The 14,822-nt window shown below is 55.3% G+C and overlaps 1 protein-coding gene across 1 annotated transcript; it reads left to right on the top strand.

Moving 5' to 3' along the window:
• Positions 1-10,948: 10,948 nt before the first annotated feature.
• On the top strand, positions 10,949-14,077 carry ZFP92 (ZFP92 zinc finger protein). The gene is made up of 4 exons (XM_057718905.1): positions 10,949-10,996; positions 11,204-11,330; positions 12,358-12,462; positions 12,801-14,077. Exons 1-4 carry the CDS (start codon positions 10,964-10,966, stop codon positions 14,075-14,077), a joined length of 1,542 nt encoding a protein of 513 aa, XP_057574888.1. The 5' UTR covers positions 10,949-10,963.
• Positions 14,078-14,822: the final 745 nt, after the last annotated feature.

Genomic DNA, 14,822 nt, shown 5'->3' with positions numbered 1-14,822 from the left:
TCTGCAAATTTTGGAGAGGTCAGTCATTATTCCTTCCGGTAGTTTTTCTTCCCTGTTCTCCCTCTTCTTTTCTGGGATCCCAACTACACGTGTTAGATCTCTATATACTGTTCCAGAGCTCGCTGAGGTTTTCTTGGTTCGCTTTGCCTTTGTTTAGAAAAGTCTTTTTCCCTCCCACTTTCTCAGAATGGATCATCTCTATTGATCTATCTTCCAACAAGTAACATGAAGCCTCTAAATATTCATAACTATTAACAAACACTAACGTTAAAAGAAGGATGGAGTAGGAGGAACCAATAAAGGGCCCTGTAAAGAGCTGTCAAGTTCCAAGAGCAAGTGCTGCCCCTAAGCCTGGGCTAGGGAGCACTTAATGCAGTGGGAGATCAGATGGCCTCTGCAGAAACCTATTCCATCGTGTTGCTTAGTAGCACACAAGACAAGCAGACTGGCCAGTGGAAGCACAAAGGGGATTAGCTGAAGGACGGCGGGTGTCCCATCGGCATTCGGGCAGGGCTGCAGAGCCAGGCCCGGAGGCTCTGCAGAGAGGAACGAGGCTCTGAAGCATGCCACGGTGCTGGGCTGGCGAAGGCACGCCTTCAGCTCCCTCCCTCCCACCACTGAGCACAGACACTGTGGTCTGCACCACCCACGTGGGACTCGGGTGCTGCCATGACAACCATGGCCGCCACCGCTTCTTGAGAAACAGGTCTGATTGCCCCTGCCGCCACCTGCCCACCTGATTGGGATCTGTGTGGCCCCCGCTCTTCCCAGCTCTGGCCCCAGGCTCAGCTGGCAGCAGGCACATCTGATTGATGGGTCCCGGTCCTGTGCCCACATCTGGCTGCAAGGGAACTTGGGAGACTGCACACCTGGTATCTTCTGCTCCTCTTGTGGGAGGTGCACTCCACATCAGCTGAGTGAAATGCAAGTGTAAAATTCCAGTCCTGGGGCTGAAAAGAACATGGTGAGTATCAAACAGAAAGAAGACCAGTGTGGCTGGAGCTGAGAGAGAGAGAGGGATGGTGGCAGAGAGAGAGAGAGAGAGCCATTCCCTGAAGCTAGGGAACAGGCTTTGTAGTCCTCATGGGGCTCAGGAAGGGGTTGGTCTACCTAAGAGTTAGGAAGTCATTGAAAAGTTTGAAGTCAGAGATGCAAATGCAGTGTCTGTGTGTGTGTGTGTCTGTGTGTCTGTGTATAACATGATCACATTATATTTTTTATTTATTTATTTTTATTATTTTTTATTGGGATATAGTTGTTTTACAATGTTGTGTTAGTTTCTACCGTACAACGAAGTGGAGTTCTCTGTGCTATATAGCATGTTCTCATTCATTATCTATTTTATACATATTAGCATATATATGTTAATCCCATTCTCCCAGTTCATCCCACCCACTCACCCCCACTTTCCACGTTTGGTATCCATTTGTTTGTTCTCTCCATCTGTGTCTCTATTTCTGCCTTGCAAACCAGTTGATCAGTACCATTTTTCTAGATTCCACATATATGTGTTAATATACGATATTTGTTTTTCTCTTTCTGACTCACTTCACTCTGTATGACAGTCTCTAGGTCCATCCATGTCTCTACAAATGTCCCAATTTCATTCCTTTTTATGGCTGAGTAATATTCCATTGTATATATGTACCACATCTTCTTTATCCATTCGTCTGTTGGTGGAAATTTAGGTTGCTTCCATGTCCTGGCTATTGTAAATAGTGCTGCAATGAACATTGGGGTGCATTTGATCACATTATATTTGTAGGCATTTTCTTCTGGCTTCCTTGTGGAAGAATTATGGGGGGAAGGACCACAGAGTGGATGTAGAAAGTCTATGAAGGGGCAGTTGGGGTTGTGCTTGGCGAGATTGTGGTGGCCTGAACAATAGCAGCGGCAGTGTCATGGAGCTGAGCCAATAGGGCAGAAGAAACAAACTTCAAACATGTGGAGAACTAACCAAACACTGCGGATGATCAGATGCAGAAGGTGAGTGAGGGACATGGCCCTGATTTCTGGCCTGTGACATGGGTGTATGGGGCTTCCATTCACTGTGGCTGAGGACTTGAGAAAAGCACCAGCCTGGGTAGAAAATCATGAGTTCTATGTTGGACATACGAGTTGGAAACATCCAAGTGGAGATGACAAGAAGGCTGCTGGATATAAGGGGCAGGAGCTCCGAGCGGAGGCTTGGGCTCGGGGCAGAAATAGGACATCACGGAAAGCTCCAGATGGCCCAAGGATGAATCCACACATACACATGCCTCACCTGCCACTTGCCCTCCCAAGTGTAGACATGGGCCAGGGGATGGGGGAGCACGACCAGTAGTGCGGGTGAGCATTGGGGAGCGAGGTACAGCCTGACTGGGGATCAGCCTGGGGCTGAGCAGCTGTCCTGGGCCGCTGGAAGGTGACCCTCCACTCCACCAGGACGTCTTGAAAGGCCAGATAGCTCTTCTGGGGTTGCACCGTTTGTGTGCCTCCACCGTTTGTGGGCCTCCTGGCAGCAGCCCCCTGCAGACCCAAAGGAAGGCCTGGAGACAGGTCACTGCTGGCTGCCCTTTGCACAGCCAGTCCCCCTTCTTCCTTGCTAAGAGGATCCCCTTTTGTTCAGGTGTCTTTCCCTTCCCCACACGGCTTGGGGCATGGAAACCTGCATCCCCAAGTCCAGAGGAAGATTCAGTTGGTCCAAGCCCTGCTGTGCATAGCGTCCCTGGGGCAGCCCTGGTTGGGCGCCAGGGAAGGATTCACATTCTATTGGAGGAGGAGGGCTTCTCTTTCGCTGGGCAGAGTCAAGGAAGCACATGGTCCCCACTGCTGCTGACAGATCTTCCCCAGCACTCAGAGGGTAGCCTGACGCCAGAGCAAAGACTTGAGGGTGGGAAGAGGCTGGGTTCTGGGTGCAACCTGGGGCTTCATGGCATCTTGGAGTCCATGGGGGGGGGGGGAGTAAAGGGACAGTTGTGGCCACACTGAGGGACAGCAAAGGGACAGTGGTGGCTCCCTTCTGGGAAGTACGGGAGCCACAGTGGCAGCTGCAGCCATCAGAGAAGCTTCAGTTCTGGCTGAACTCCAGGCCCACAGATGTTGAGGGGCCCACTCTGAGGGGAGGGTCTTGCTCCATCCTGGCTCCGAAGCCTGGCACTATGATCCCACTGGCCTCTCCATGGGAGTCCCATCAAGCCTCAGGGGCCCCAGGGGGATGAGGACTGGCCCCACATGTGACACAACATCTTCCATCCCACGAGCCACTCAGTGCTCTGAGCCTCACGCAGGTTCAAGGAGCAGCCCTGGGAACCTGGAGCACTGATTGCCACACACATCCCCGCCGTGCACATCCAGGGCCTTGGTCTCCCAGGACCACAGCTCAGACAACCCCGTCCTCCACCATTGGCTCCAACCCATCTATACCACCTTCCCAGCGGGGCTGCAGAGGGAGGGGTACCTGAGGATAAAGAGCTAGACCCATCCATCTGTCCACGAACGAGTTCACCTCACACACTATCAAGTCTGGGCTCTGTCTGTCACCCAGTTAGTGTCTGGGCCTGGGAGGACACCACTCAAGACTCCACACATCCCCCAGGCCACCTCCCTCCATAGATGGGCCGGCAGAGCTTGTCAGCCACAATGCAGCTGGCCCTGAGTGAGGTATCCACTTCCTGCCCCTGGGAAGTCAGCCACAGCCACACAGCCTGGCCTCCCACCACTGGCTCGGACCTTCCCTCCCTCCTGAGGCTTGGCTTCTCCCTGGACACCTTCTTGAGGCCCCTTCCCCGTGGGGATCCCAGGGACTCGCTGCAGAGTGGCACTGTCCAGCAGACGGGTGAAGCCGCCTCTCTCAGAGAAGGCCCCATCCCCCACTCCCCCACCTCCTACCCCCCACCGCCCGCCACAATAAGGAGAGGGGGACGCAGGAGAGCGGAGCAGGACGGCCCTGTGTGGATCGCTGTCGGAGTTGACTGGTCCAGCCGCGGACTTCCGTTATATTACTCTCTCTAGGCTGGGCATGTGTTTGAAATTCTTCAAAATAAAAAACTGAAAAACTTGTAGAAGGGAAATGAATCTCCTGATACGTGCTGAGAGCACTCAGTCACGCCACACCTAGAGCCCACCCCACCACCACCCCCAGCCTCATGCTCTCAGTCCCTCCTCTGTGAAGGTTGGATGCCAAGGCTCTCTAACAATTGCCCAAAGCCACAGGAGCTGTCTTACCCAAGGTCACCCCCAGCCCACACCCCATTACTAATGTGGGGGGCAAAGGCCCAGACCCCTTCCCTCAGCTGGCAGACACTTCCTTGCCTCTTCCAGCTTCTGGGGGCTCCAGGCATCCCTTGGCTTGCGTTTGTCTTCACGTGCCTTCTCCTCTGTGTCTGTGTCTCTCCTTTTCTGTCTCTTATAAGGACCCTGTCATTGGATTTAGGGCCCACCTGGATCATCCAGAATGATCTCATGTTGAGATTCTTAATTTCATCACATCTGCAAAGAACTTTTTCCCAGAAAACTCACATTCACAGGTTCCAGGAGTTAGGGTGTGCACATATCTTTTGAGGGGCTATCATTCACCCCTTTCTACCTCTAGAGCCCAGGCCCAGGCCTGTCTAGCCAGACTCCTGGTGCGAGGACAATATTGGGCATCAAGGCCTACAACCAAGAGCCACAGGGGATCTCCCTGCCTCTGCTGCAGGGAAGGGCCCCTGAAGCTGTGCTGCATTTGGCCCCCTGGGAACCCTGCTCCCCAAGGCCAGAAGCAACCTGAGTGGGGTTCCCAGCTTTCCCCATAAGCCAGCGGCAGGCAGCTGCTGTCCTGGAAGCATCACCATAAGGAGGGCTTCTCACTGCAGGCCTGCAGTTTCCTGCCCAGAGCCATTTGAAGAGAAGATGCCTGAGCTGTGGTTGTGTAAGGAAAGGTACCCACCTCGTGCTCAATTCCCAACAGCCAGGGACGGGAGGGACAGAACATGCAGTCCGAGTGTTTCCCTTGTTTCTTTTCTTCGACGGCCTTTTTCCTATTCGTAACTTTGGGAGGAACTCATCATTGTCAGACCCAGTCCTGTGGGAAAATGCAGACCCTAATGCTCTCCCAGTGGCACGGTTTGACAGTCACATGAAGGGACCCATAGCTCTTCACTAATCCTGCTTCTGTCTGCACACTGCTCTCCCCCAAATCCCCTCTCACTGCCCCCACTTTCTTATCTTTGCACCCCTAACTCAAGCGGGCTGTTTCCTTACTGGGGTTCCATGGCTGGGCCACTGGGTGCTGACTGCCCCGCAGGGATCCCGGGCGTTCCAGATAGAGGGACAGATGGATGGATGGACGTAAAGCCCCAGAGTCTGAGACATGGGAGGTGTGCGGCCAACACTGCCCCTCCGCTGTCCCCTTGGGGGACTGCAGTGGACTTACCACGGCGACCCCAGCCCTCGAAGGAGCCCACACTGAAAGCGGAAGTACCCCGCGGTACGCAGGGCGCCAGGCCAGAACCCCCGTGGGGCGCGCGGGGTGGGGGGGGGGCGGGCGCGGGGCCGGGCCTCCCTCCCGCCGCGCCGCGCATGCTCCATGCCCCCCCCCGCCCGCGCCCCGTTCCCACGCCGCCGCCACCCCAGCCCCGCTCGTCGGCGCTGGACAGACGGACGGCCGCGCAGGACGCGCCTCCCGAGCGGCGCCCAGAGGCGAGGTCTAGACCCAGCCAGGAGCCTCGTCGCTTCCGGGGGAGCTGCCCCGGAGGGCTTCTCGGAGGCGGCGGCCTTGGCCTCGGGCCTGCGCGGGGGCGGGGGCGGGGGCGGTGGGAGGAGGGAAGGACAGCCCAGAGGCCTGGGCTCGGCAGGTGGCGAGGGACGCCCTGGGAGGTGGCGAGCGCCGAGAGCTGCCGGCCGGCCCTCGGGGCCGCCCCCTTCCTGGGCGCTGGGGAAAGGCAGCCCGTGTTTCCCAGTTTCTCTCCTATGACTGCCGTTCGCGGCTGACTCTGGGGCTGGCAGGAGAGCATCCCAACGCCAAGCCGCCTGGTAAGTTTGGATATTTCGCCTCTGCGCGGGGTCGCGGCATTCCTGCCCCAGGGCACCCGGCGAACCGTCCGCAGGTAAGGGCCCTGAGGGTCCCCGGACGTGCCCCTGCGGCTCTCAGGGCTGGGGGTTTGCGACCCTTGGTGGTGTGGGGTGTTGGCGGGACGAGCACGCCGGGAGAAGGTACAAGAAGAGGGAGCCAGAGGCCGGATGGAGGGACCGCAAGGGCAAGAGCTGAGCTGGCCAAGCGGGTAAGTGTGCGGGGCTGTCGTGCAGGGCCAGCTGTGACAGCCCTCCCGTCCAACAGGCAGCTGCCAGGCTGCTGGGGGCCCTGCAGCTATATCCTCAGGGAACAAAACCGTGAAGCCCTGCTTGGGGGGTCGGATTCCCCGTGGCAGGACACAGGGGATAAACAGTAAAGGTTTCAAATTAAGAATTACAGAGTACGTTAACCCGTGGTAAGTGCCGCGGGGGAGAAATAGAGCAGGGGAAGGGAGCTGAGGGGTCGGACTGTGGGTTTAAGTAGTGTGGTTAGAAGGCAACATTTCTGAAAAACTTGAAGGAGGTGAGAGAGCGCTCAGGGCAGAGGGAACAGCCAGTGCAAAGGCAGGAGTGGCCTGTTGTGGGGCAGGAAGAGCTGGGGGGCCAGCGTGGCCGGAGCAGGGAGAGCAGAAGAGGTCAAGGTCAGGAGGGACCTTGGTGAGGGAGACGGGCACCCCAGGAAGGGCTGCGAGCAGGTGGCCTCTTTCTGTCCAGGTCAGCTTCTGCCCCTGGAAGGGTAGGGCCTGGAGACGTGGGTCGCAGAGTTGCTCTTCAGAGGGCTTTGCTGGGCTGGGCCGCACGAATGGCCCTGGGCTGACGTCGGGCAGCCCCCAGACTGGATCCTGGCTCCAGGCTGAGGCTGGGCTTCCCAGGCCCTGGGGCCTCCAGCCTTTCCACCAGGTGGGTTGCAGGTGACGTGGGTCTCGGGGAAGGCTGCCCGGGGCTGAGAAGAGGCAGTTGGGGTCTTGAGTTACCAAACCCCAGAGGAAGTTCCAGCAAGAAGGAAGAAACTCAACCCTAGTGGCCCCGCGTGTCCCTCCTTGCAGACGAGAAAGCCCCAATTCCTGATCCGGCCTGCATGGGATTGATGAATGCCTTTCCTGTTGTTGTTTTTGTTTTCCGTTTTCTTTTTCTGGGGAAATAGCCCCATCTCGTGGTCTTCGGAAGACATCAGCACTGAAGCCCACTGGCTGCTTCTCCGTTTGGGAGCCACGTCATTTCAGTCTCTCCCCATCCCACCGCGTCCTCCCCGTATACTCGGCTTTACTTCGGCCAGGCTCAGCAAGCGGGCTGGGAGTCTGCTCCCCTCCGTGGGGTGGACCAGCATGGGAGGGGGCACCCGGTGACCCGGACTCCCAGGGCCTTCCCAGCTTCTTGCCCCAAGTGCTGCTATCTGAGGGACCCTCACCTGTGTGCGTGCGTGCGTGCGTGGTGTCCTATTTCAGGGAAATCTGAGCGTCGGGGGCCTAGAATCATCCTTCAGCTTCTCCTCCGCTCTGGAGGCCCACCTAGGTCAAATGGTCTCAGGTGATGCCGCCCTCCATTTCCTCCAGCTTCTTCCATATCCTTCCTTCCGTTCTGACTTGGGAGTGTCGCCCTGTCACGACCCGGGGGTCATGGGGCATTAGGGTCTGTGAGGACAGAGCTTGTCACGTCTCTTTCCAGGGTTTGAAATTATGCTGCCGTTGGGGCACTAGGTCCAAGGATAGACTCTGCTGTGTGTGACCACCTCACTGGCTGGCGCCTCCCCTGCTCCTTGTGGTGCTGAACTTAAGCGTTGGTCCCCGTCTACAGGTGAACCCTGTCCGTGACGTGTTTCTCTCCATGGTCAGAGCTCAAGGTTCTTCTCTCTTGAGGGCTTGCACCGGGCATGTCTTGGGGAGGGAGATTATAGAGGTAGCACTTCTTCCTTTCAGCGTTTCTGTATTTTTCAAAATGGAGGGTGACCTGGCAGTACAGTCGTGATAGAGAAAAGATAAGCTTGTGATGTTTCAAAACAATTTGACGCTGCTCTCAAACCCTTGCTATTATCAGTATTCTTCCCCCACACACACGTTTAGCTTGTGCAGGTCCCCCTGTGACTGATGGTGTGTCCCAATGAAACGTGTCTGGCCTGCGGACAAAAGGACGATCACTTGACAGTGGCATTAAGTATATTTGCAACGCTGTGCAACCATCCCCACTATCGACTTCCAAAATATTTTTATCACCCCAACAAGAAACCCTGTCCTCTGGAAGCAGTCACCCCCACCCAGCCCCACCCTGTCCCAGCCCCCGGCACCCACCGATCTGCTCTCTGACTCTCTGGACATGTCGTATGTTTTATAAGAGTTAAAGATTGGTTTTTATAGCAAGCCACAGGACAGTGACACTCTGGAGAGATGACAGGCAGAAAGAGGGATGGCTGCCATGGGGAGGCGCCCCTGCGTAGGGGTAGCTAGTGTCCTTGGAGTCCCTGAGCAGTGGCTAGTTTCAATGGTTTTGCAGGCTACAGGGCATAGCGGCTGTCCCTAGTTGTCTGGTACCTGGCCCCGGAGTGTGAGACCCCAATAAGGAGTGGTTGGGGCGTGGGTTTAGTGGCCCCAGAGAGAGAGGCCCTGCTATGGGAGGTAGGTGGGGTGGGAGCTTATCAAACTGCCTGAGAAGGCCAAAGAAAAAGTTTTTAGTCATAACTTCAAAGCGAGGTTGAAAAAGCTCGTGAAATATTATGTTACATCATATACATAGAATCATGCAGTATGGGCCTTTTGTGTCCATGTCTGGGTTTTCTCACTTAGCATCCTGACACCAGGTTCCTCCACGTGGTAGCATGGATCAGTATCTCATCTCTCTTTGTGGCCAAATAATATTCCATCGTGTGTCTAGACCATGGATGGATGTTTGGGTTGTTTCCACCTTTTGGCGATTGTGAATTGTGCTGCAGTTAATTCACACCGGTGGACGAATTTTTGTGAGAACACCTGTTTTCAACTCTTTTAAGCATACACCCAGGAGTGGAATTGCTAGGTCAGATGATAACTATGTTTACTTGCTGAGGAACCACCAGCCTTTTTTTCCTTTTAGGTTTGAACACTGTCAAGCAAACAGATAAGTAGAGACTAGTCTCACCAAGCCCTGGCACCCCTCCCAGGATTAGCAGTGGCTGCCTGCTCCGGCTTGCCTTAGCACTTGTCCCCCCCACTCCCTCTCTCTCTCTTCCTCCCTCCCTCTCTTTCCTTCTCTCTCCTTCTCTCTTTCTTTTGTTTCTGTTGAAATACTTCAAAGTCACTTCACATGCCCCTTTCTCCCCAAATGATGCAATGTGCGTCTCTTGAAAAGGACATTTTGTTCCAGGACCCAGTGCCACTATCCATTCAACACATGGGCAGCAGTGGCCCCGCTCTCACTCCTCCACTCCCTGCAATGCCTTTGACTCCTCTTTTGTTCGTGCCAGCATCTCATCAAGGACTCCCATTGCACTTGGCTGTTGGCCCCTTAAATCTCTTTTCATCCAGAACAATCTCCCTACGCAGCCTCCTCTTTTCCCCATGACACTGATTTGCAGAGGACACCAGGGAACAGCCCACCTTCTGGATCAGGCTGCTCCCTTGTGGTGCCTTTAACTGGTCCCTCTGTCTCCAAGGTCCTCTGTAAAGTGGATGCTGGGTCCCAAGGCTGCACGAAAATCAGGTCAAGCTTTGGCAAGAGCCCTCCATGGGCATCCCCACCAATGGGATGTCCCACTTCTGTCCCACCATTAGGTTCGCTTCCTCTCTTGTCACCAGCAGTAAACGGGGAAGACATTCTGACATCATGTGGCCGACCCTTCCCCCTCAGCCTTTCACCTAATGGTTTTGGTGTCCATTCAACCTTAAGAGATTCTTTCTCTCTGATTAGTATAAACTTCTCCATCAGACATGCATTTGTTTATTTATTCTGGGCCAATGTTAAATGACAGCTCATCACAGGTGATAAGGGAATTTGAGGTGATTTAACTTGATCCGGGGACCCCATGCCCTTGCCCTCTCTCCTGGGGCACAGGCTGTGACACCCACTCCCCCCCACAACCACCACCACTGCCTGGCTCCTCGGCTCCTCCGCCCACGACTCCCAAGTTGTGGCCACCAGTTGTGCGGAGATAGCATCCTTGGAGCGAACTTTCTTTTGCTCTACTGTCTTCTGGCTTGGAGGGCTGATGTGGAGAAATCTGGTTCTGTCCACTTTGTCGGTGACATGCTCTTCCTGCCTTAGTGTGAGCCCCGGGCAGCCTTACCTTCTGCCCCTCCCACCCCCCACCCCATTCCAGTTTTCAGCACCATGACTACCAAGCTAGGGCCCATCTCAGGGCCATGTATGGGCCATACCCTTAGCCTGCTACTCTCTTTATTCACCCCCAGCCCACAGCTCTCAGCCTGAATGCTGCCCCTTCAGAGAGCACCCCACCTCCACCAGCCATGGGGGGCCCTCCCTCTTGCATCCCACTAGCTTAGTCTTTCTCTTTCCTTGAGAGCACGTCTGTTTGCAGGTAAAGGTGGTATGTGTGTTTGAAGGTTTTCTTTAAGAACCTCAGGGGGTAAGGAGGTGGCAGTGGGGCTTCCAGGGATGGCTAGAAAGTCAGGATTGGGGCGCTGGCCATGTGGGAGGAGGGCTGAGAGAGGAAGGAAATGAGAAGAAGGAAAGAAGAAACACACTCCCTTGAAAGCCTGGCTAGGCAAGCCCAGCAAGACAAGAGATGGAATCCTTGCCTGGTGAGGAGAGGGGACAGGAGCTCGGTTCGGGAACCTGTTATGGGTTGAATTGTGTCCCCTCAAAAGATATGCTGAAGTCATGTCCCCCAGCAGCTCTGATTGGGACCTTATCTGGACAGGGTCACACTCAGTACATGGGCTCAGCTCACACCTGACTCTCTCCACCCTCCCCCTCCCCCCAGCATCTCTGTGCTCCTGCAATGGCAGCCATGCTCCTGACGGCCAGACCCAAGGTAAGTGCGGCTTCCTGACTGTGGGCGGCCCCTCGGCCCGGCATATCCTCCATCTGCTGCCTCCTCCTCCCCCATCTCCTCACAGCTCTTGCCGAGCTCTCTGCGCGCCCCGCCGCCCCCCACCCCCGCCATGTTTCGTTGCTGCCAACTCATCCTGGGGCCCACAGGGGTGAATTCCCCTGAAGCCACAGCGATGGCTTGTTTTAGGTGCCAGTATCTTTTGAGGATGTGTCCGTGTACTTCACCAAGACAGAATGGAAGCTTCTGGATCTCAGACAAAGGGTGCTCTACAAGCGAGTGATGCTGGAGAACTACCGCCACTTGGTGTCACTGGGTAAGGACCCCTGCACACAGCCAGGCCCCCACCCTGTCTCCGAACTGTTTATTTCAGAGTTTCTTTGCTTCTTGGTTACTGTGAGTCCAAGAATAAATGCATTTCCCTATCAGGTCAGTAATCCTTTGACACCCAGCTTTTACCTCAGTAGCACAGTTTTTAGCTAAATGGTTTGGGCCTGTGGGTGTTTTAAGTGCGCGGGCCCCCATCAAACTTATTTTGATATAAAATCACGGGTTAACTCAACCTCTTCTACCCAAAAGATAGATGCAAATTATCCTTGGATATTTGTATGCATTAATTTATACTTATTTCATTTTTTACCAAGGTTGCCTTTTACATTCATCTCATGTTATAGAGTTTAGAAGCATCTGTTCCTTGCATCAAGCAACAGTGGGCCCAGGACATAGAGGCCCAGGACTTGGCTTTCCAGTCTGGAGAAATCAGGAAAGAGCTGGGGCAGGCTCCCCCACTGTGCCCCCTACGTTTGGGGTTGCAGGGGATCCCTTTGTTCCATTTCACCTCAATCATCTAACCCCACAGAGGGAGACTAGCTTCTTCCCCTTCATTGTTTCTGACCCTCACCAGACAGATCTGGGGTTCCCAGGGGAGTTCTGGATTCCTCAATGGAGTCTGGCATAAGGAGCAGACATCTGCTCTGTTTGATGGTGAAACAGGATGCTTTGGCTTTAAGAACACAAGCAGCCCTTCAGCTTTGTCTGCTTCTTAATACTCCCTGGGGCCTTGCTCCAACCCTCTGCCTGTCCTTCAGGGTCTCCACAGTGATTCCCCATTTCCCACAAGCCTGCCCGTTATCCTCTTGGGCCAAATCACCACCTACTTAAGACTCACCATGTGTGCCTGGCCCCTGTACACTCAGAGCCCCTTGCTTCTTTAGAGAGACTCTTGCCCTTTCTCTGGACATTCCCAGTGGCATTTTCTAGAGAGTTCTTCATTCTCTGTTCCTGAAGATATTAATGCTGGACTGAGTCCAGGAGAGACTAACCTGCTTCCTTCCCATGGACAGGGTTTTCATCCTCCAAGCCTCACTTGGTCTCCCAGCTAGAGCGAGGAGAAGGGCCCTGGATAGCAGGTGTGCACAGGATGGGGTCCACCACAGTGATGCAGGCAGGTGAGTGAGGGGCACTCTACCAGCTTGCCTAAGCCATTGGTAAAGAGCAGTGGCTGATGGAGCGTGGCGTGGCCGCTTTGGGTGGGACATTCTCTTTTGTGGCAGATTTAAATCTGCCATGGAATCCCCGTCTCACATCAGCTCTGCTATTTCCAGCCTGTTGACACCTCCTTCCCGCTTCCCCTCCTGTCTGCTGATGATCATCTTGCCTCTTCTCCCACATTCTCAACTCCTGATTCAGCTCTTCTTGGCCTTGGAGTGAGAGTGAGGGTGAAGAACAAACCTAAATAGAGACCCAGGGAGGGGATGATACTGGTCGGTGCTCTCTGTCTTTACAGGTGACAGGATGAAGAGCAAGCCAACAACTTCAAAGCAGAAAAATTGTCCAAAAGAACTTGCAGGGACTGACCTTCAGGGTGGCAACAAGGGCCATGTAGCCAGGCGGTCAGAGGAAACACTTGAGCACAGACAGAAACATGCTTGTTGTCCACAGACAGGTTCTGGCAGGGGTGAGCTTCCCAGGGAGAAAGGCCAAGGCAGCTGCCCAGGTGAGGAAAGAGAGATGCAGAGAAGTAGCTACGGAGGTACGCAGGATTCAGTTCTAAGGCAGCAGGGCTCCAAAGGTGTGGAGAAGCGGTTCCTGTGTCAGCAGTGTGGAAAATCCTTCAGCCGGAGCTCCAACCTCATCAAGCACCGGGTCATCCACAGTGGCGAGAAGCCCTATGAGTGTGGCGAGTGTGGGAAGCTCTTCCGGTGCAGCTTTGCACTCCTTGAGCACCAGCGCATCCACAGTGGTGAGAAGCCCTATGAGTGTGGCGAGTGCGGAAGGACTTTCACACGCAGCTCCAACCTCATCAAGCACCAGATCATCCACAGCGGTGAGAAGCCCTATGAGTGTGGCGAGTGTGGAAAACTCTTCCGGCGCAGCTTCGCCCTCCTTGAGCACCAGCGTATCCATAGCGGCGAGCGGCCCTATGCATGCAACGTGTGCGGCAGGGCCTTCAGCAGGAGCTCCAACCTCATTGAGCACCAGCGCACGCACAGCGGCGAGAAGCCCTACATGTGCAGCCAGTGCCCAAAAGCCTTCAAGGGCATCTCCCAGCTCATTCACCACCAGCGCATCCACAGCGGGGAGAAGCCATTCGAGTGCAAGGAATGTGGGAAGGCCTTCAGGGGGCGCTCGGGCCTCAGCCAGCACCGGCGGGTTCACAGTGGTGAGAAGCCCTACGAGTGCAGCGAGTGTGGGAAGACCTTCAGCCGGCGATCAAACCTCTTCAAGCACCAGGCAGTGCACCGCGAGGAGAGACCCTGCGAGTGTCAGGACTGCGGGAGGGCTTTCCACAGCAGCTCCGTCCTGCTGGAGCACCAGCACACCCACGGCAGCCTTCGGCCCTGTGCCTGCGGCCACTGCAGCCACTGTAGCCAGGCCTCCAAGGGGAAACCACAGCTCAGCCGGCAACCAAAAATTCGCCGTGAAAGTAAGCTCTCAGAGGAGAGTGACTTGGAAAAGGCACCAGCCTGCCTGGCCCTCAGAAGAGCCACTGCGGAGCCCCGCACCAAGGACGAGAAATGCTGTCCAGACTCCACCCACGCCACCGCCCCCAGTGCCGTCTGACAGGTTGCTCCACGGGAGGGATGGCTTTAAAATGAGAGTCCCCCACCCCATCCCCCTATGATCGCTTGTTGATGTTGTGCACTAGGGCGTGTGTGTGCAGCCAAGGTGCGTGCACATTTCTATTCTGCCCTGGAGCCGCTGAAAGTTCTCTTGCCACACATGCCTGGAGCCTGCATGCTGTTGGCGGGCGGGAACAGGTGCCTTGAATTAGGGAAGAGTGGCCCGTCTCCTCTTGTGGGGGCCTTTGCTTCACCCCAAGAGTTGTTAGTGTTTCTAGGTAGAAGACACGAAAAGCACTTTAATCCTTTAGGAGCCCAATAGTGGGAGGGACTTGAGGGCATTCAAAATTGTGGGCTCCACAACAAGGCTGTGGCTGGACTGTGACATCACTTAAAATTCATCAAGAAACGCTCTGAAAAAGGACTCCGATGGCTGCACATGCCTGCATCGGCAGCCCACGGAGAGTGGCATCTCTTGGGAAGGCACAGGACACCCTGCTCTTGTGTTGAGCAGTGGCCTGTGCGTTTTCCAGACCATTTGACTTTGTGCCTGAAAGCCACAGCCTCTCACAGGCATCCCCAGCTGCTTCTGGGAGGAGCAGCACCCAGACCTCATCTTCTGGGAGCTCAGGGGATTCTGGGGGGACAGCTGGCCTGGGCCCTGCAGAGCAGATGAGGCCTGGGGCTTCTTCTCCCCAAGAGAGGAGCCCTTTAGCTCTGGTCCCTCACATCTGCCACCAACTGCC

The sequence above is a fragment of the Hippopotamus amphibius genome, chromosome X (genome assembly GCF_030028045.1).
Source record: "Hippopotamus amphibius kiboko isolate mHipAmp2 chromosome X, mHipAmp2.hap2, whole genome shotgun sequence".
Lineage (NCBI taxonomy): Eukaryota > Metazoa > Chordata > Mammalia > Artiodactyla > Hippopotamidae > Hippopotamus > Hippopotamus amphibius.
Note: the sequence above shows the minus strand (reverse complement) of the source record. Positions and strands in the feature narration are given on the sequence as shown.

Excerpts from the sequence above, each read along its gene's own strand:
- ZFP92 (XM_057718905.1), top strand. The coding sequence starts at position 10,964 with ATGGCAGCCATGCTCCTGACGGCCAGACCCAAG. Across the intron at positions 11,331-12,357 it reads CCGCCACTTGGTGTCACTGG|GGTTTTCATCCTCCAAGCCT; the intron begins GTAAGGACCCCT and ends TCCCATGGACAG. Across the intron at positions 12,463-12,800 it reads CACCACAGTGATGCAGGCAG|GTGACAGGATGAAGAGCAAG; the intron begins GTGAGTGAGGGG and ends CTGTCTTTACAG.